The sequence below is a fragment of the Eptesicus fuscus genome, chromosome 20 (genome assembly GCF_027574615.1).
Source record: "Eptesicus fuscus isolate TK198812 chromosome 20, DD_ASM_mEF_20220401, whole genome shotgun sequence".
Lineage (NCBI taxonomy): Eukaryota > Metazoa > Chordata > Mammalia > Chiroptera > Vespertilionidae > Eptesicus > Eptesicus fuscus.
Genome location: NC_072492.1, coordinates 2,215,271 through 2,236,335, shown reverse-complemented (window position 1 = coordinate 2,236,335; position 21,065 = coordinate 2,215,271). Strand labels below are relative to the sequence as shown.

Sequence of the window (21,065 nt, the reverse complement as noted above, 5' to 3'; positions counted from 1 at the left end):
CAACTACTGCGGGGCAGTCTCCACGCGCTCACCTTCTAGCGAAGCACTCACCTCCTGCTTTTTTGGAACTTTAACGGTGTCTCTCCGGCTTTCTTCCAGGGCCATCTGCAGTCTGAGATCATCACCCCGCCGGAGGCGCTCTTCCTGGAGAGGACAATGAACTTGAAGCTGGGGTAACTGCAATGACATCACTCTACAGAACAAAGCAACCGGGCCAGAACCAGGAAATGCAAGATTGTATCATGTGCTATTTCAAAAGAGGACTCGGAAACAACTTGCAGGACACAGTGACTCTTCTGTGACTCCCTGCTCACCCCCACACCCGCCTTGGGGTCCCAGGGAGACTGGGGCACAGGCACCACAAAATGGGGAAAGGGAATACTTATTCTCAAATGTTTTTTATCAAAATGAAAATGGCTTTATAATTCCAAATATAGCAGCAATAGGTCAGCTTATAAAAGTAGAAAATCCGAAAGGAATTCAAGAGGAAAATCACATATTGTCCCCCTCCCGCTGTGCATTTCTCCAGAAATGACTATTTTCTAACAAAAATGATTCATTATAGCCACCATATGCCGGGACCGGTTTGGCTCAGTGGATAGAGCGTCGGCCTTCGGACTGAAAGGTCCCAGGTTCGATTCCGGTTGGGGGCATGTACCTTGGTTGCGGGCACACCCCCAGTAGGGGGTGTGCAGGAGGCAGCTCGTCGATGTTTCTAACTCTCTATCCCCTCTCTCTTCCTCACTGTAATAAATCAATAAAATATTTAAAAAAAATAGCCACCACATGCAAAAGACTGGGTCATCCTAGCTTTTACATAATGATTAAATATTAGTAACAAATCCGTTACATTTTATTATAAATGTAACAAATCATAGGCATGCTATGGACTGAAATGGGCCAGAGGATGCACCTGTGCTCCCATCTAACTGTCTGCAGTATGTTTCCTGTGCTCAGATGCTGCTGGCTCATCTCGCCGGACTGCCCAGGGCTAAGCCAGCGGTGAGCCCACACACCGGCGTCGAGGAGCTGTGGACACTCAGCTTGTGCAGAGCGAGCCCGTGAGGCTTGGCCGTGTCGGCCAAAGGGTTTCTGGGAAGCACTCTGACTGGTTTGTCCCTTGGCAAAGCCTTCCTTCCCTGAAGACCTTTCCTAAATGTAACTTTGCGTAGGACCCCGCCCTGACTGGGGGCAGGAGGTGACAGAACACCCAGGTGGCAACACAAGTCATTTGCAGAGCGTGGGCACAGGGCAGCACACAGTGGGCCTGGGCACAACCTGCTCAGCTACTTCTCTGCTCATGGCAAGCGCCAGCTGCAGCTGCAGTTCCTCTTCTCCGCTAGTCTGGGGCCGGGCCTGCTCCAGCTCGGAGGACACCCGAGGGGAAGTGGCTGTGGGAAAGGCAAAGCACAGGTTCATGCTCAGTAGGTACCCAGGCAAATCACAGCCCGTTCCCACCTCACACCCACAGGTCTGGCAATACCCCAGCAATATGGGGACTGAAAGGTTTGCGAACATTTCAAGGTGTAAATCAAGTAATGTCAAATGTGGTTTCACAACCGCCACGTGGCGTCAACCAAGAGAAGATGCTTCAGGCCCACGCCCAGCCCTCGGGCCCTCAAGGATCCGCCCCTCAGCCTGCATTGCAGAGCTGCCTGCTCCTGAGTGGAACTCGTTTTGTAAAAGATGGAGAGTATAGCTCCTGAAAACCTGGATCAAAGAGCATCAAACAAGTGCAGGGCACTATGGACCAGAGCGCCACTGCGACACCCCCAACATGAACATCTCCCTTTGTAGCTCTTGGCTTTAAGGGTCATGGACAATGACAGCTAAACAGTTCTGCAGTAACCCTGAAAACTTTCATTTTTTTAAGTGAAACTGTACACCAACTTGAGAAAAACACGAGCATATGCTCCTTTAAACTCCTGTAAGCAGCTCCTAGAAAGACAGCTTTTACTGAAGGGATGAGACAGCTCCTAGCTGGTGTGACAAAGCCCAAGGAAAGAAGCGTAAGCGAGGCTAGTCTCCCTGTAAATAAACCATGCTGGGGCTCTCAGCCTATCACAGTGTGTGCGTCAGGGAGTCTCAGTGCCGCCAGAAATTAGATATAAAGCTCTGGGAGCATGTGCCTAAGTGTGCGGCCATCTCTGCCCTCCCCCCAGGACAGGATCCACACCTCTCTGAAATTCTCCAAGGGACGTCGGCCTCTGAGAGAGGACTGGAACCCCTGTCATAGACGGTTCTGCACCTGTCCTTCCTCTGGGCCTCCGTGCATGTGGTTCCTCAGCCCCCCCCCGCCCACTCCTCCTCAGGTCTCAGAGCTCAGCTTCCCAGTGCCAGGGTGTCCGGGACGGCCCTCCCGCTGGGGTTGGGTCAGCACCTCCTCTCTCATGGCACTCGCCCCCATTCTGCACTTTGGTAGGTGAATGCCAGAAGACACACTACTTGGGGAAGCCCCAGGCCAGCCTTCTCACTATTACATCTACTAACAAGGTTGACAGAGCAGCTGGCAAATAAACAGCCACTGAGTGGATAGATCCTGCATGCACACGGATGGACAGACAGAGGTAGAGAACTCAACTTCATGGCTGATGGTAACTGCTTGAAAATGCTTTAACGGTGTATTAGTTTGCTCCTTCTTTCCTTGCTCCACTCTAACAAACCCAATCATCAGGACTCACTAAAATCCTGCTTTTGCCTAAATCTCCAATCTTAACTCAGCGCTTAGGACCTGCCTCTGGGAGAAAGAAAAAGGTGGGGAATGAATTCTGACAGATGAGGTTTCTAGATGGCTGGGTTCTGGCCGCAGTGAATTAAACAGGAGAAGAGGGCTGGGTACAGCTGGGGTTGTGGAGGAATCCACAGAAGAACAGGGGAGGCCGGGGCTGCTCCGGGCACAGGCTGGCGTAGTGCAGGCTAGGAGACTCTAAGTGGCGCTGCTTTGTCACACAATTAAGAAAAAAACACATAAAACATACTTCGGCAAGATTTCATTCAGATCGATTCAGTGGTGTTTGCTATGATTTATTATCAACCAAAGAACCAAAAATGCTGCCATTATAAAAAAAGATATTCTTCTAATAAAATCAAGTCAAATCCCGCCTAGTGCATCGCCACAGTATTTTACAAAGCGCTTCTTTAGAAATAAAGCTAGACAGCATCCAAATGTCCTCAAGTCCATCTTAATCATCTGATTTCTTAATAACGCACCAAAACAGAAGTACCTATTTTGCTCTCAAACATCACTTAGCCCACCCCAGTACTGCGTCAGGGCTTTCCTGTGCTCTGGAAGCAGAGCCGTTCCCATCCAAATGGTGGTCACAGCGCCAGATGCTTCGGGGGCGCTTGTGGGGGACAGTTCCGGAGGCGTCTGGGAGACGTTCTGGGGGACTCTACTGGACTGAATGCAGCTCTTCTGTCCAGACCACCAGCCATTCAGACTGCCCGTTCCCAGCCTCTTTCCTGATAAAGAATCTCTCAGGCTTGCTTCACAAAACTCCATTTGAAACCAACACAGTGCATCTGACACCCTTCATTTACTACCAAATGGAAATGATGAGTGAAAAAAGACCTCATATCCTACCTCACATCCCAAAAAGTGCTCAGAGCACAGCCCCATCTTGGCAGGGAAGGCGGCCTTGGCAGCAGCGCCACAGGCCCGACTCAGCACGGGATGAATGGGCTGGGGCTCCGAACAGTGACCTCCCAGAGCAATGAGCCTCCCTGTCCTCGGCGCCTTTCAGCACATCTGCGAGGCCAGGCTGGCTTCAAATGCAAATGCAAATGCACCTGCTTTATCTACCCAGAGTGACGCTGTTAGAACGAGCACAGCCGCCACCACTGCGGAAATAGCTTCCCACATCAATGTGGAAATTAAAGACAAAGGGTATTCCCCTAAATGCTGTGGCTTTTATGAATGGAGGCACAAGCTCTCAGTTCCACAGGTGGCAGAATTCACAGCCACTAGCCCTGAGCATCAGCTGAGCTCACACAGAGGTCTCAGCTGTGAGGAGGATTCCAACAGAGATGTTTTTGCATTAGTGACAGCATCTCGGCCCCACAAAGGGCCTCTGTGCCGTGCACATGACAGTGAACACAGACACGGTTGTGAGATGGGCCTGAATGGACCCTTCTGACTACCTGAGTGCGGCCCTGGGCCTACTCTGACGATCTGCAGGTCCACAACTCGCAGGGACCAGTGGGAAAAACAAGTGCCCGAGAACTGCCCACTCTCGGCTGAGCCAAGTGCTTGCTCAGCCAGCGCCTGTGGAAGGCGAACAGCACTTGCCATCACCGTGAGTGAATCACGGCAGGAGCGCGAGCACACCATCGCCCTTGTCCTGCTGCTAAGATCCCACCTGGAAGAGCCCAAAGCCAGAGAGGTATAAACACAGGCCTCACCCTCGTCCTCCCGTCTGGTGCCTGGCCTGGGAAAGCCCGAGGGGGAGGTGGGCCCGAGAGCTGGAAAAGCCCAACATCCCCTGAAAGCACAGGCGCGGAGGCCCCAGTGCAGGAGACCAGGCCCTCCGGCCTCACGCCTCCCCTCCCGGGTCCTGCGGACCCTGTGCCCTCGTGCCCTAACATGCTCCCCAACAGAGACCAGAAGGTGCCCTAACAGACGCTGCAGCTGGTCAGGTTGGGGTCATTTTGAAGGAAGAAGGCAAAGCAGTCAAGAGAAAAAGAGAAAGCTGCTGCTTCTCATCGCTAGGTTTTGCAACTTTCCTAGAAAGATAGCAGCTTCTACAATCACACATGCTGATGGATGGGAACACACACAGTGGGACGTGACTTGACTGTCAAATGGCTCTTTGAGGTGACAGCATGACTCGGGTCACGTTCTCAGGCATGTGGGCCTCCTGAAGGCTGAGGGGCTCAAGTCCATGTGTCCCCAGTGGAAGCTGGACACACAGGCACACAAGACATTTCGCCAGGCCTCAGGGGCCCAAGAAGACCGCACTGGGCTCAAGCACTGCTGCCACCACTCATGGCCCTGTGCCCCTCAGCTGACCAGGGTTCGAATCCTGTCACCACCATTCACTAGCAGTGAGACCACCCGCACCCGGCCCGACCTCTCTGGGCTCCTTCCTCTTTGTGAAATGGAGCCCAGTGGGGCTTGTGGAAGGGTCAGCAGTGCCTCTGACACAGCGGCTCTCCCTGGAGGATGTACCTGGCCCGGCACTGCTCTCTGTCCCACCCCATAACACCAGACCCTGGGGACCGAGCGCCTGTGGGCATTCTCTCACACAGTGGAACCATCAATGGGTAGCTGTGGTGGCCCAGGCCTTCATGGGAACATAGACTGTGGTCTCCACCTCCTCTTTCTGCTGCTGTGGCCCTTTGAGGGAGGGCCTGGGAGCCCACACCGAGCCCAGGGCCAGCATCTGCCTCGAGCGACCGTTCCCAGTCCAGCTAAGTTCCTTCCTCATGACTACACGGCAGCGAAGTGCCAGCGCCGTCTTCCCCCCCGGGCAGCACCTTCCTGCAGTTGTACAGGCCATCTCCTGTGCCAGCACCCTCGGTGCTGAGGACACCCCGCCCGCGGCTGGGCCTGAGTGGAGGCTTCTACATCCGCGCCCCCTGGGAGAAGCTCCAGGCCCGCACTACCACTTCACAGGGAGGAGCAGGAAAGGCTACTTTTAGTTTAATGAGGCAAATTACGAGAAATAAGTTCAGACTGCCCCAGGTAGAATGAAAAGAGAAAAAAGATATAAATCCACGGGGGAAGGCCCAAGAGGCGCAAGATGAGAAGTGTAGCAAAGTACCATCACCCAGCTCACTCTCAAGCTGCCAGGGAGTTCTGACTGTACAACAGAGTGACAAACTGAAGGCACCTGACGCTATGGCAACCCCTGCCTGTCAGATGACATCATCCCACCACCCATGATGCTCCTGGCAACACCTCTAACTTGATTCCAATCCAGACCCTGGATTTGTTTCCCAGTTCACAGACGTGTAGAATGAGAACTGAGCCAAGCACTGCACAAGGCAGCCAGCGCATGAACCAACCCCGACCCAGGGGCACTGCAAGGCAACTGCCGGGTCCCCTGTACAGTAGGGTCAAGAGAAAAGGGAATTCACTGCAATGCAACCAAAGGGACAGGACAAGCAGTGCAGCACGTGGTCCAGGGTCAGACACAGCTGGAAGACACTTTCCGGACAGCTGGCAAGACTGTGTACGCAGTATTGGATGACTCTGTTAGGTGGCAACGGCTCACCTCCAGGAGGCATGCTGAGGTGCTGCTGGGGAGAACTTCTTAAACACTCGGCACCAAAGGAAGCGAGAGCCACTCCCCTCTCAGAGGAAACAACTGTTGACATTTTCTTGTGATTCCACCCAGAAAAGCTTTCTAATGCATGCTCCATGTGTGGATGTGTGGGTGCGCCTTTCTGGCATGTACCCGCAGGGAACCTCGTCCATTCCTAGTGTGTGTAATGCCTTGTGTGTGTGTGTCTTGCCTCGGGCTGACCTAGGCAGAGTGTTTTCAGCACGAGAGGCAGCCCAATGTGGAGGGCAAGCCCAAACACCTGGGCTCAGATCTGGGCTCTGCCACTTCTCAATACGTGACCTTGGTCTAGGCGGGTAATTCTCTGTGCCTCAGTTTTCTCATCTGCAGAACAGAGGCAGAGTACCTGCCTCCTAGGGTGGCAGTGAGGACTAAATGAATTAATATGTGACAAGCAAGCACTTAGTCCAACGCCTCACCCATACAATACTTACTAGCATCTCAAAGAACCCTCAGTCTAGGAGGGGATACTGCTCCCAAACCCCCTAACTCCGTGGTCGGCAAACTGCGGCTCGAGAGCCACATGCGGCTCTTTGGCCCCTTGAGTGTGGCTCTTCCACAAAATACCACGGCCTGGGCGAATCTATTTCGAAGAAGTGGTGTTAGAAGTTTAAGTTTAAAAAATTTGGCTCTCAAAAGAAATTTCAATCGTTGTACTGTTGATATTTGGCTCTGTTGACTAATGAGTTTGCCGACCACTGGCCTAACTTATAGACCATGGCTGAGGGATTGAGGTGAGGAACTTGCCCAAGGTCACCTAGCCAGTGAGAGAAAGTCTTGACCCTGAAGATCTTGCTCTTTATTAGCAACCCTTCCCACAGGTCCCAAAAGGTTAAATGACTCTCACAGTTGGCAGAACTCAAAGCCAAGTCTTAGAGCCGGGTCTCGCGCTTGCTCCTAACAACCTTCGGGGCTCGGAGACCACAGTCCTTTCCACGCAACCTCAGCCTGGGCAAAGGCCCCACTCTCCCGAGCTAGTGTGCATTCCAGCACGGAGATGCCCACCTAAGTGACGAGGGGAGGGAGTGCCAGGACAGAGGAGGCTTCTGTGTTCAGAGGTCAGGGAGTCGTTCTGACATGAGATATTGGAGCAGAGGTGGGGGAGCAGAGGCCAGACACAGAGCAGGTGGGAGTTTCGCTCAGGGGGTGGAGGGCTCTGAGGCTGGTATAGGCAGAAGGTGCCCCAGGGGTCAGATGGAAGAGCCTTGGTCATTCCAGAGGCCCCTGGAGGCTTTGGGAAGGTCTACGCAGAGCAGTGATGCAATAGGACCAGTCCAGGAGCAATGTGGGCTCTCAGGCCAGGACTGCAGCTTTGCAGGAGCTGAAAAGGGCCAGGGTCTGACTAACTGAGGTTCTGATACCTGGAGACATTGCTGACCAGCCAGTCAGAGGCCTGGCTCACGAAGACCTTCAGCAGCAAGGCTCCCCGCTTCCCCACCAACGGGGGCAGCTGTGACCTCGGCTGTGCGAGTGGACTCAGCACCTGCAGTGCTTTCTTCTGACCAGGGCCGTCAGCACTGGCCCTGGATGACATGTTGAAGACCTCACCTCAGCACCTCAGCATAGAGCCGTATTTGGAAATGTTGTTGCAGATGTAATTCGGTAAGATGAGGCCACACTGAAGCAGGGTGGGCCCTGATCCAATAGGGCTGGTGTCCTCACAAGAGAAGAGACACAGGCGCAGATGCACAAGGAGCGCATCTGACGGGGACGGGGACTAGAGCGCTGCAAGTGCTAGCCAAGGCGCCAGGGCCGGCCGGCCGCCAGGAGCTGGGCAAGGCCAGGACCGAGCCTCCCCTACGGTGTCTGAGGGAGCACGGCTGCAGACCAGCGCTGGCTCCCAAAGGGTGGACAACCTAAAGCCGCCGGGTTTGCACTTCATTGCAGCATCCCTGGGAAGCTGCCGGTCAAAGCCTGTCCAGGGCACATCTCAGTGCCCCACCACCTCCCTGCACACAGGCATCCTCACCAAGCAGGGAATGGACCCCACCCTGGCTCTTTACCAGCCCTGCCCTGCTCATGAGTGCATCCTGCCCCTGGGCACCTGTCACAGCAGCCTACATTCAGTTGTGGGAGTCCCCTAACTCCTTCTGCCTTGGGACTGTCCATTCTCCTCACGTGTCAGCTCCAATGCTGTCATCTATCTAGCAAGCCTTCCCCAACTGTGCCACCAGAATGCTCCACAGGGCAGGGGCTCCTACGGGCTTCACTCGCCACAGATGCCCTCACCCACCCCTGGGCACCAAGAGCAGGCCGGTGCTCTGCGAGCACACAGAGGGCATCTGCTCCGTGTGTCCCTCAGGGCCTCACCTGCCCCTCACCACTGGTACTTATGCATTCTGCACTACGGACCTGCTGGCGGTGCAGCCAGCTCCCCAAGATGGTAGGAGCCATGCAGCCTGTTCCAGGCACAGAGCAGAGTTCAAACACGTGTCAGTTTATTTCCAAGTTTAGTCCCTGTGAAACAGTGGCTGTGACTTCCAAGGACACACCTCACACACTCGTCACCATATTGGTGCTGCCACCTCTGGTTACAGACACAGAAGCTGAAACCCAGGGAGGAAGAAGGCAGAGCCAGAGCCATGGGGGGAGAGGGAGTGCGGGAGGAGGGGAGCGCAGAGCGCATGGATAAAAGGCAGCTTTTTACTTGTCTGCAGGAGTCACAGCTCACCTCCATCTGAAACAAAGAGCGAGGCTAAGCTCTCTCCTTGGGCTGCATCCCAAGACCACCAACCTGTGTGTGTGTGTGTGGTGGGGGGGGGCGCGCTGAGGGCTGTGGAAGGGGGGCTTGTCCAAAACATGGAGCCACTCTCCTCACTGCTGCTTCTCCAGGGGTCCCCATGGCTCCTGTCGCTTTACCCCGTGAAAGCTGCTCTTTGGGTGGAACTGGGACCCACGACAGCTCTCCAGGTGGGAGTGGAGGAGGGAGGTGGGAAGGTGGGGGCTCTGAACACTGGCACTCAAATTTGTGAGGAGGCACAGGGCAAGGCATGAATTTCAACAAAGACATACTTATCTATTTTTTTAATTCAATCAAAACCTAAAGACGTTAGATGCCTATAGCAGCTTCTTACAGCAGCAATTTTCAACAGGTATGCAGCAAGAATTTTTAAAACATGCAATACCTGACTTCTTAGACTATCAAGGAAAAAAGTGACAACAACCAACACAGCAATAGTCCCCTGGTGTGAATGAATCAAAAGTAAAACAAGAACAGAACCAGAAACAAGGAGGCATCGATCAGACTATCGGGCCTCAGAGGGAGGATAGGGGAGGTTGGGAGGAGGGGGGAGAGATCAACCAAAGGACTTGTGTGCATGCATATGAGCCTATCCAACGGTTAAGTTCAACAGGGGTTTGGGGCATCCGTGGGGAGGGGTGTGGGATGGGAATGGGGGGATGAGGACAAATATGTGACACCTTAATCAATAAAGAAATTAAAAAACAAACAAACAAACAAACAAACAAAAAAACAAAAGTATACCTACTCATGAACACCAGGGGGGTGAGGGCATGAGTTGGGGGCGGGGGGGGGGCGATTTAGAGGAGCTCAATAGTCACTGGAGCTCTGAACTACCTGCCCAGCCCCTCCAGCGCTCCACTTGGCGCAACATCTGTATGTCTGCCTCTGCCGAACGGGAAGCTCACCAAGGGCCAGGCCTCAGCAGCCGACTGAGCCCCATTGCTCAGCACCAGCCCTGCACACAGGGACCAAAAAATGAGCAAATGAACAAACATTTTGAAAAATGTGCTCTGAAAATGTCACATGGCTGTGAATGACACTTGTACAATACTGTTGTTTTATTATCTGCATAATACAAAACATTACATCCGTTTTGTTCTCATGGCACCCTCCTCAGACCTGTGATCAGATTTGTTAGTACAACTGCCTTTGGGGGATGTGGGTCTTGATCTGAACTTCCACTGCTCCCCAGGTTAAGAACCTGGTTGCTGTGCCCACAGATGGTGGCCACAACAAAACCCCACAGCCCGGGCTTAGACTGCCCACGCTCCCAGGCCAGGCAGCAGGACCCCGGCACTGAACATGGCAGGGCTGTCCGCTGTGACTGTGAGTGCCTGGCCCCCAGGTGAGGGTGACTCAGGAAGCTTCACCCAGTGGCATGCTGAGTACAGCTGTTAAAACGTTTACAGGACTGCGGAGAAATGAGAGAATGCTTCTATTATAATGTTGTGAGACAAAAAGCAGAGATAAAGTTGCATCTACACCAAGCATGTCAAACTTGCAGCCCGCATGCGGCCCACAATGAGTATTTTTGTGGCCCAGTCAATATAACGGTATGTGAGAAACATTTTAATAAAAATTTGTAACTTAATTTTTACAATATCCTGTTATACATAATTATTAAAAACGAACTACCACGTTCGCTAATTACTATAATCATGTTGCATTCATTTCCCTTATGCACCTTACGCACAGGTGATCCATTTCTCTCCACTAATACCAGCAGCGAATATTTTAGCAGCCGATGGCCACGTCCTTAGTCTTGGACTGGCTTGTTTGGTGTGCGCAACAGGAAATATTTCACTTTCGGAAAACAAGAAAAATAGGTTTATTTGCGTTACGTTTATTAATTTGTGCCGTTATTCAGTGTCTGATAAGTTAAGGTTCAAGAAAAAATATTAATTTTTATTAAAATGTTCTATTATTTTATGTTAACGATGACATTTATTTCAGCCCTTTGTATTCAGCATGTCTCTATCAAAATAAACCTACGTTTCTATGAAAACTGAAGCTTTTGTTTTTTTGTGGCCCACATATACTTAAATCTTGCTTATTTGGCCCGTGTTAGCTTTTGAGTTTGACATGCTTGATCTACACTGTAACTGCAACCCTGAAAAAGAAAATGCTTAAAAAAAAAAGAAGAAGTCCAGCTCTGAACAGTGTTTTCAGTGGTTAGACCATCAGACTGAACACCAAAGAGTCTTGGGTTCGATTCCCAGTCAAGGGCATGTACCTCAGTTGCAGGTTCCAGTCAGGGTGCATGCGGGAGGCAACCAATTGATGTGTCTCTCTCACACTGATGATTCTCTCTCTCCCTGCCTTCTACTCTAAAAATCAATGGGAAAAAATATCCTTGGATGAGGATTAACAACAACATAAAAAGTCCAGAAGGAAATACATTAACATGTGAACAGTTGTCTTTGTGTAATAAGATTATGAGATACTTCTTGCATTTTCTATACTATCATAAATGAACATGCATCCCTTAGATAATGGAAAAACTGGCAGTTTTTTTATTTCAGATGCTTCCCACCGCTACGTTAGCACTGGAGAAGGAGGCCACCAGGATCTCATCTGAAGGGTGTTATCTGCGGACAGGGGGACTGAGCCTCCCACTAGCAGTCAGCACTAGGAGCCTCAGTCAATGGGCACATCCATTTTGAGCTGCTGAGAGTCGGAGTGTTGCCTGCTAATGCTCCCTGTCTCAAAGGGCACTCTACTAATCAGCAGTGGGGGGGAGAGGGAGGAGGAAACTTCAACAGAACAAAGCCGCACACCCCATCGGCCACCGGAGCCCAGGGGTGCGCACACTGCACTCGCCAGAGGCTTTACTCCTCTTGGGCCTACCCCAGAGGTTCCCACAGCTGGTCAGACCTGTGGCCCAGGCTTCGGGGCAGGCGGGACATTAAACAGCTCCTGGGCAGACAGCTTGAGAGCTGGTGGCTTAGGGAAAAAAGGAAGCTGGCAAATAAGGAACAGCAGTTATTACTAAGCAATAACTACAACTATGAATCATACCACTGCTAAACTCAACTTTAAAGCATCAAGACACTACAGATATGTATAATGTTTCCATATTGCAGGGGGAGGGGGAGCCTACAAAGTAAATTTTCAAAAGACGAATGCTCATGCCAGAGGCGAGCACATCACATAAAAACACTGCTCCCCCCAAAATCAGTTTTGTTTAGCAACTGCTCATGCAGTAAGTGTGTGATGAACACCTCTCCAGGGTCAGGCTGCACACAGCACAAACAAGGCTCCCGCTCCTACAGTGCGTTTCAGCACAGCGAGCCTGAGAACACAGGAACTGCTAACTTCAGACGGTGAAAAGTACTCTAAGTCAACAGAATAACCTGGTACAGAGGTTTTACATAATCACTAGAGGCCCGATGCATGAAATTCATGCAAGGGGCTTGGCCCTCCCAGCCCCGGCTTCGTCCAGAAGGTCGTCCGGTCTAATTAGCATATTATGCTTTAGACCTATCCCTCTATCTTCAGACCTTCCCTCGCACTTTTATTCACATCTTCTGTAACTGCCCCCTTAGAGCTGACCACTTGAAATCAGCCATAACGCAGCCATGAATCAGACATTGTACCAGCAGAGGGGCTGTGTACAGAGCCTGACTTAAACTCCCCTTTTCCCTTTTTCATACCCCGTTCTTGACAATTTGTTAAAAAATAGTTTACCTACCTGTACTACAAAGGACACTTTAAAGACAAATTGCTATAAATATTATATTCATAACTTCAATTTTCTATGGCATAAGTCAACATCAATCATCCTATGTAATAAAGAGGGAATATGCTAATTGTCACGCCCTCACAAAGATGGTGGCGTACACAGTCAATAAGGAGGGAATATGCTAGTTGACTGCCATGCCCTCAAAGATGGGGCATCCTCAGCCCCGCCTGGGCGGCAGGCATGCAAGCAAGGCCGGGCCTGCCTCATGCGCCTGCCTCTGGAGTCCCTCAGTTCCCTCAGTCCCCCAGCCGCCCAGGGCCAGCCTAAGGTACAGGCAAGCCTTGGATGGTGGCTGCCTAGCCACCCAGGGCCGCCTGAGGCTCAGGTAACCAGGGCCGGCCGAGGCTTGCGCTGCTGGATGTGGCAGCAGCAGAGGTGTGATGGGGTGTCGCCTTCCCCTGATCACTGGGTCGCCTCCCACCCCTGAGGGCTCCTGGACTGTGAGAGGGGGGCAGGCCAGGCTGAGGGACCCCCATTCAGTGCATGAATTTTCATGCACCGGGCCTCTAGTATAATTAATAATGATCAAAACTGCCCTAAACAGCTCTGCGGGTGTGACTCAGTGGTTGAGCATCTACCCATGAACCATGAGGTCACCCGTTCAATTCCAGTCAGGGCACTTGCCCGGGTTGTAGGCCTGATCCCATGTAGAGAACATACAGGAGGCAGTCAATCGATGTTTCTCTCTAATCAATATTTTTATCTCTCTATCCCTCTCTTTTCCTCTCTCAAATCAATAAAAACATTAAGAGAAACCCTGCTCTAATCAGCACTTTTGATGGTTGTGTTGCAATCTTATACCATACTCTGACAATCAGGGCTCCCTGGGATCTGGGTTCCCATTAAGTAATCATTGAAATAGGAATTCCTGCTTTTAACAACCATGAAAGTAAGAAAAAAAGCATCACACAAGATGGACCCCACACAAGCATGACATTTCAATAGGTGTACACTATATATTCAAATGGTTTATAGAACAATTTAAAAAGTACTTTAAAAAAATAATATTTTTACTGAGTTCAGAGAGGAAGGGGGAGGGGGAGGGAGAGAGAGATAGAAACATCAATGACGAGAATCATTGATCGGCTGTCTCCTGCACATCCCCCACTGGGGATCAAGCCTGCAACCCGGGCATGCGCCCTTGACCGGAATCGAATCCAGGACCCTTTAGTCCGCAGGCCGATGCTCTATCCACTGAACCAAACCAGCTAGGGCTCTCCACTGATTTTTAGAGAGAGTAGAAGGGAAGGAGGAGAGGGGAGGCGGGAGAGTGACAGAGAGAAACATCAACATGAGAGAGACACATGGATCGGTTGCCTCCCGCATGTGCCCTGACCGGGCCAGGGTTCAAATCTGCAACTCAGGTACATGCCCTTGAGTGGGAATTGAACCCGAGACCCTTCAGTACATGGGCTGATGCTCTAACCACTTAACCACACTAGCCAGGGCCCAGAAAGGCTTGAGCCACATGCTGGCTAGGTTTGATTTTTGTTTTAAAGCAATTAACATTTCCCCACATCCTCAAATTTTCAAAACAGACTTATATAAGACTCTTCCTCAGCTGCCCGAAGCTTCGGAAATGCTCTCTTGCATGTGTACACGCTCTCCTCTGCCGTGTGTTGGTAGAGTTGGTGCCACGGCGTCAGTCACCCCTGACGTCCTGTGCCGCAGAGACCAGCTTCCCTGGAGCCCCGAAGGGCAGGCTGTTACCGGGGCCTTCTCAAACACACATGAGAAACCATGCACACAACAGCTTTCAGAATCTCTTTAACAGGTTTAAGAATGTCTGATCTCCATGAGGGTGTGGGAGAGCCATCCATCCCTCCACTCCCGGCGAGAGACTGCGTGCAGACCGTGGGATGCAGCCAGGATAGAGAGCCCAGCGCTCCTGCAAGGGCCTGGGCTCAGGCCCGGCCTCTCCTCCTCACAGGGAGCACCTGGCCTCCCTGGACCTCATCTGGATCCTGGACTCTTGCTCAGCAACTAAAGAGAAACTGTCCTCTTTGGTGCTGGTGGCTGAGAAGTTCAGAGCCAAATCTCCAGCAGTTATGTGTGACCCTTGCCTTGTCTCATTTTCTTATCCTGATTTTCCTTTTGCCCAATTTTTTTTCTGGTATCTATTCAATCCTCTGACACTGCCAACCGCAATGCTTTCTAGAGTGAAGCAGGGCAAATAAATGAAATAAATGTGGTGACTCACTGCCAACGGTGTGCAAGGGGACCCGCCCTGTGTGCAGGGCTCCCGGCCCAGAGGAAAGGCTGGCCTGAAGGGAGCACTGCCGTCCCCTGGGAGCAGACCTGAACCCCGCCACGGACGGCTCCTCTGCACTGGCCAGAGTGCTGAAGGTGTCAACCGAGCAGGGGTTCATCGGACAGCTTGCGAGACCTGGCCACAGGTAGCAGCACCCACCCCTTGCAAAGCACGCCACTGCCCACTCGGTTCTGGGACCTCAGGTTGGCTCTCCTTCACCTGAAGGAATCAGAGAGCCATGAGGATTTCTATTCTCCCCCTTCCTTGCGTTTTCTCCTTTCCTAAGAATGGGAATGCTGACACCCAGAACCCAAGGCACCAGCCACACGGACACGGTCATGGTCACGGTCACACTGCAGCAAGGCAAGTGCGGGCCTGGCTCGGACACTGACGCAGGAGCCCCACAAAGGGAGCTGAGGCTGCGAATGGGCCTTCTCTCCTCTGTGGAGGCCAACCGAGGCCCAGAGAGGGGGTGAGCGGGTGGTCTAGCCCTGGTCCTTGGAGCGTCCATGTCAGAGGACAGCAGCGATCTTTACATTCCAGGCTTCCAGCTTGACTCACAGGGACAATTCTCCCAACCCTCGTGGTGCCTTTGATATGGGTTCCCGCCACCTCAAGAACATCTACAATTTTCCCACAGCCTGTGAACATCCTGAGTGGCTCTGCAGAATGTGGGAGGGTGGACAGAGCCTTGGGCAGGGGGACAAGTGGGCTGTTCACTCCATACAAGCTGGCTACCCTGTCTAGACTGTCTGGCTACCCTGTCTAGACGGTCTGGCTACCCTGTCTAGACTGTCTGGCTACCCTGTCTAGACGGTCTGGCTACCCTGTCTAGACGGTCTGGCTACCCTGTCTAGATGGTCTGAAGCAAAACCCAACTCCTCACAACCCAAGAGACCTCCTCAGGGCCCACAGCTTCACCTGCCCACAGCAGTCCTGACTTCTCCCCGTGACCAAGTGAGGCAGCCGACACAGGTGGGCCCAGGAGCCAGCCTCGATGGGGAGGGCAGCCAGTTCACCAGGAACAAGGAAACCATGTGAGTGCAGGGGAGTCCAGAGAGCAGAAGGCACCTTCAAGCCTGGAATGCTCCCTTCGCCCTAGACTTCTCAGACCTCCTCCACACCTCCACCTGCGAGCCTGCTAGGCACATCAGCGTGTCCAGAACACAGTCCCGCCTCTGCTCACATCTGCTCTGCTCACAGGCGCCCTCTCGCCAGGGGACGACAGTCATCAGAACTGTCCCAAACTCCTCTCACCTGGTCCAGTCCTCCAGCAAGCCTTATCACTCTCGTTCACGATACACCCAGACCTCCACAGCCCCATCCGATCTAGGCATGTCGTCTCCCACCTGGATGAGGGCAGTGGTCTCCTGACTGGCTTTCCTGGGCCCACCTTGCTTCATACATAGCCGGAGGGTCCTCCTGAGCCTTCTCATCCCTAAACCGGATCAAGTCCTCCTCGGTTCCAAACCCACCCGTGCCTCCCTAGCTCACTGAGTAAAAGCCAAAGGGTTTGTAATGACCCAAAAGCCCACCACCAGTCTAGTCAGCATATGGCACGGGACAGCGTAAGGACAGGCAGAGAAAGAACTTAGACTTTTACAGCAACCTGACATTGCTACAAACGAAACACTGACACAAAAGGACAGTCTGAGATGGATTAGGGATGGAAAGAACTGCTCCCTGCCTGAGTCAGTTTGAGAAGTGGACCCACCCCTTCTCCAGGCCCGCCCTCTGCTGTACTCCCACCCTGACCTCACCCCCCCTCCCCCTCACCAGCTCCAGCCACACTGGCAATTTCCTGTTCTCCTTCCTGCTCCACAAACACCCTGAGCAGACTCCCACCTCAGGGCCTTTGCACTGCGGCTCCTGCCATCTGTCTGGAGTGCTTTTCCAGATGTTCAACAGCTCATTCCTCCTCTTCCTTCAAGCCTTGCTCCAGCATCACTTTCTCAAAGAGGCTTGTTCTGACACCCTCCTTAACACTCCAGACCACCTTCCCTGTTCTTCAGCCAAGGCTGGGCTGTTTGGGTTTTGTCTGCTGTTTTACAAAGCACTCATCATGGAACAAGCCGAATAATGTCTTATGTTGACTGTCTCTCTTCCCACTAGTAGTGGCAGGGCCCCTGCTTTGTGCTCAGCACAGTGCCTGGCACACAGTGGGAACTGAAGACATATCTGCTGAGTGAACAAGGAAACATGGGAGCTAGAGTGCAGCTGGGGCAGGCTTCCCCCAGAGCGATGCCCCAAGGCAGCCCTCGGCAGACTCAAGCTGGCAGGGGGCAACCAAGGACCACCAGAGAGGGAACTGTCCGCCATGCCAAAGGCTCTGAGCTGAGCCCTCTGGGGACCCCTGGGATCCAGAGGAGCCTCCTGCGACCTGAGATCAGAACCTGATGTATAATACAAAGTGGGAGGGCGGGGAAGAACGGGGAAGAAGCCAACCAGAAAGCTGGCAGGGAACTGAGGACAGGGAGCTGGAGATGAAGGACAGTTCCGGAGAGGTTTCTGAGATGAGGCCGGTAGATGTCTGCGGGAGGGGCGGGAGGGAGGACGCACAGGGCGGTACATGGTAGGGTAGGAAAAGGAAGCTCTCAAACGGCCACGATTACTGTGGGTGCGAACACAAAGGGGTCTTCTCACAACTGCTTCCCTGCCCCGGCCCTGAGTCTGCTCCGTGTCTACCGGGCCTCCCCTGAGGGGTCTGGGTCCCGAGTGTGCCTCTCACAAATGTCCCCGAGTCCCAGCCTGCATTTCATGAGCCCGCCCATGAAATGCTGGGTCAGTCTGACTTCTCCACCGCTGGCTTCCAAGCAAGTATGTCCAAAGCAAGTCTGCCAAAATGCACGTTAGCATTTACCTTCCGCTCAACACTTGGCTAGGTGCTGAGAAAGAAGAGACAGGAGTCACGGGACAGGAGCGTGCGAAGTGTAGAGGGGGATGCACACATGGTGAAGCATGACACATGACACCATGTAACACGTGTTTGCCCAAAACTCATCTAGGGTGGGAGAAATCCTCAAAAGAATAAATAAAACTCATTTTTATCCTTAATTCCTACCAGAGCTGAAGGAGAAGAGAAATCCACCTGGGCAGCACGCCCTGAGCACCTTGCCAGACATGCGGGGAGGCCCCCACGTGGAAGGAACTGCAGGGCCGAGGGCCGAGGGGCAGAGGGCCTGGTGGAGCAGGGTGTCTGGTCCTGGCAGAGGGGAGGACGTGGAAGGGGCGGGTCACCTGATGGTAATGCCAGGTCCAGGAGAGGCAGCCTGCCAACAGAGGAGCTGGAGGGCCAGTGAAGACAAAGCTCACACTGAGACCACCACAGACCCTGCCAGTTACTAAAAGGGTCGAACCTGGAAAACACAAAGAGGGCGATCCCGGAGTTCTGGGAGCATGGGGCCTGCTGGGAGCAGCCCGAAGGTCTGGGGGGAGGCAGACCTGTAGCTCAGCACACGGGGAGCCCCTTGGGAACACCGGGCAAAGCTGGCCCTCCTTACAAAGTCCTCTATAAGCTGTTTGAGGAAGATGGGGCACAAAGGAAAATGTCCCAGAGCTAAATACAGTGATCACACAAATGCCCACATCCAAACCCTGCAGAATTAATGAGGCAGGAATAAACAGTCCCTGTTTCCAGCCTGAATACAGGCTGGCCACACCTTACTGGGAGTCTCACAAAGGCTCTTTGTTGGCACCCTTCTAATAAAGCTTTCTTCTCTGTGGCAGGGCCCCACTGGGGACCAAAGGTAGGTAGACTGAGAGCATTTTCCTGTAGGCAACAGTGAAATCTGTTTTCGGTTTAACCTGCAACAGTTGTAGTCTCTGACCAGGATACATTATTAATTAGTCAAAAGAGAAGCCCCATTTTTAATTACCCATTGAATTAGGTAACTTCAAACACTGTGACCTAGAATTGACAGTACAGCTAACTCTCTGTTTACCACTGAAATGGGAATTTTAGGAAGAACAGCAATTAATTGAGAAACAAAAACAATCCCATTTTGTCCTCAGCAAGGCACGTATCACTGCATCAAGGACGATGGCTTCCAACAACCACCTCCGAGGTCCTCGGGTTTGCCCCATTGGGAGACTTAAACCACACCTTTCCGGCTCAACAAGCCCAGTGGTCTGGTCCTCCATGCACCTGGGTCTGGCAGACAGAAAAGCCCCTCCCCGTTTTTCAGGGCATGGGGACACAGGAGAGCATGGACAGCCACCCCGTGCCTGACCCAAACAGCAGCTCCCCTCTTAAGCCTCGGGCAGAACTTCTAGCAAGTGACATGAGACAGTGTGAGGGGAGCATGACCAGGACTTGAGCTCCTGGGGGAGAGGAAGAAAGGGCCTGGGTCTTCTGGAGTCTGGACCATGAGGTCCAGAGGACACAGGGAGAGAGTTGGCTGTACTGACATGACACGCACCCCCCAGCAAGCTGCCCAGCATTTCTAGGAAGGAAAAAGCAAACTGCCATCCCACCTCGGCCTGCGCGGTCACAAGTGAGGCAGGGCTGGGACCAGTCACCGTTTGGGTAGGAGGCCAGCCCCAGGTGCGACAGGAAGGGGTGATTATGGCTCAGCGGCTGCAGCTCCTCGCTCTGACCCAGCGGGACCCCCGTGCGGTGCTGGGGGCACAGCGAGGTCTCGGGCGCTGTTGGGCAGGGACATACACACACACAGAAAAAGACAGGCCATTAGAGGGAGAGGGAGTGGCAGAGGTTCCAGCGGAGGCCAATGCCTGCCTGGCGTTCTCAGAGGCAGTCAACAGCCTGCTGAGCCACTGCATTCTGACCCTGAACATCTGCTCAAGCTCAAGGTCTGAGGGAACCAGAAACTGTCGAGCTGGGACATGGCAGCAGCAGGCAGCCCAGTGGAAGGCCGGCAGGACCTATGATGAGAGGCCCCGCCCAGGCACCCACCTGCACCCTCCAGGACCTCCCCTGCCCTTGGAGCATCCTACAAACTACTGAGGAAACAGCACTATTCCAGCCCCGCGCTTTGTAGCCTCTGGCTTCTTGAGAACAACGACTGCAAAGGGCGGGTAGAGAGAGGAGCAGCTCCCGTGGCCACACAGCACAACTACAGCCACTTCCCAAGAGGAAGCCAAGGGCCTGGAGACCAGTTCAACCCAGAGGAGGCCTTTCTGGAGGATGGAGAGAGGTAACTTGAGAGAAACAAACAACTTCACTCTTAAAGGGCAATCTTTATTTTCTGGGCACCCTCGCCTGGACTCTGGAGGTGCAGGTTATATTTTTTCCAAGATGCAGGCTTTCATGAAGGTCACAACCTTTGCTTAAGCAGAGCTCAAACTAAGTGAGGAACTGACGGGACAAGAAAACGCTAACCTCTCCCAGCTTGGCAATAATTTACAATTTCTAGAGGCAGGGAGTCTGACTTTACTATGCAAATTTCCTACTTGACACATCTCAAAATGCTACTGGTGGCTGTGCCATGTCAAACTGAACCCTGCAAAAGCAGGAAATGTTAGCAGACCACTGACTAAGCAAGGGTCTGCTAACACGTTCTTTAAAAGTTTTTTGTTATGCTGACCTAAGTGTTACTGACTCCAGAAGGAAGAGGATGGGGACCTATACTTTTACTTTTGCACCCCCCGCTGCAGCCCACCCCGCAGGCCACTGGGCCCCCTGTCTCTACACCGCACTGTGAAGGCCGAGGAGCGATTCCCGGGACCACTTTCAGTGAGCAGCCAGGATGCCATGCTGTTCACAGAGGCCAGCTTCCATCAGGCCTGAACTCCTCTTCTGATCCCTGCCACCGCTTCTGAACATTGGGCCAAGGGTGATCCGACATGCAAAATGAGGAAACAGCAGCCCGCCCAGCTCAGACCCAGCCATGCCAACAAACCACCACGACCTCCCGTCTGCAGGTGGGAAAAGGAGCCCTTGCCCACAGAACACCTGCGGAGGCCTTGCTTTCTCCGCTTCAGTGACACAGAGACATACCATCTCGTGCCCTGTGATGCCAAAGCAGAAAGGGCACTGAGCCGGTCAGAAGACCTGTAGCCCAATCATTAGAAAAACAAGGATATGAG

General features: G+C 52.8%; 1 protein-coding gene across 2 annotated transcripts in view; it reads right to left on the bottom strand.

The window, feature by feature from the left end:
• The window catches only part of EPN2 (epsin 2), an 83,538-nt gene that overhangs the window by 21,779 nt on the left and 40,694 nt on the right, over positions 1-21,065 (bottom strand). The window contains exons 3-5 of one of the 2 annotated variants that reach the window (XM_054708836.1): positions 19,494-19,664; positions 1,279-1,391; positions 52-144 (exon numbers count right to left, since the gene is read on the bottom strand). In XM_054708836.1, the coding sequence (XP_054564811.1) occupies positions 52-144; positions 1,279-1,391; positions 19,494-19,664 (377 nt within the window). The remainder of the gene's footprint in view (positions 1-51; positions 145-1,278; positions 1,392-19,493; positions 19,665-21,065) is intronic. The other variant, XM_054708837.1, reaches the window with a different exon arrangement.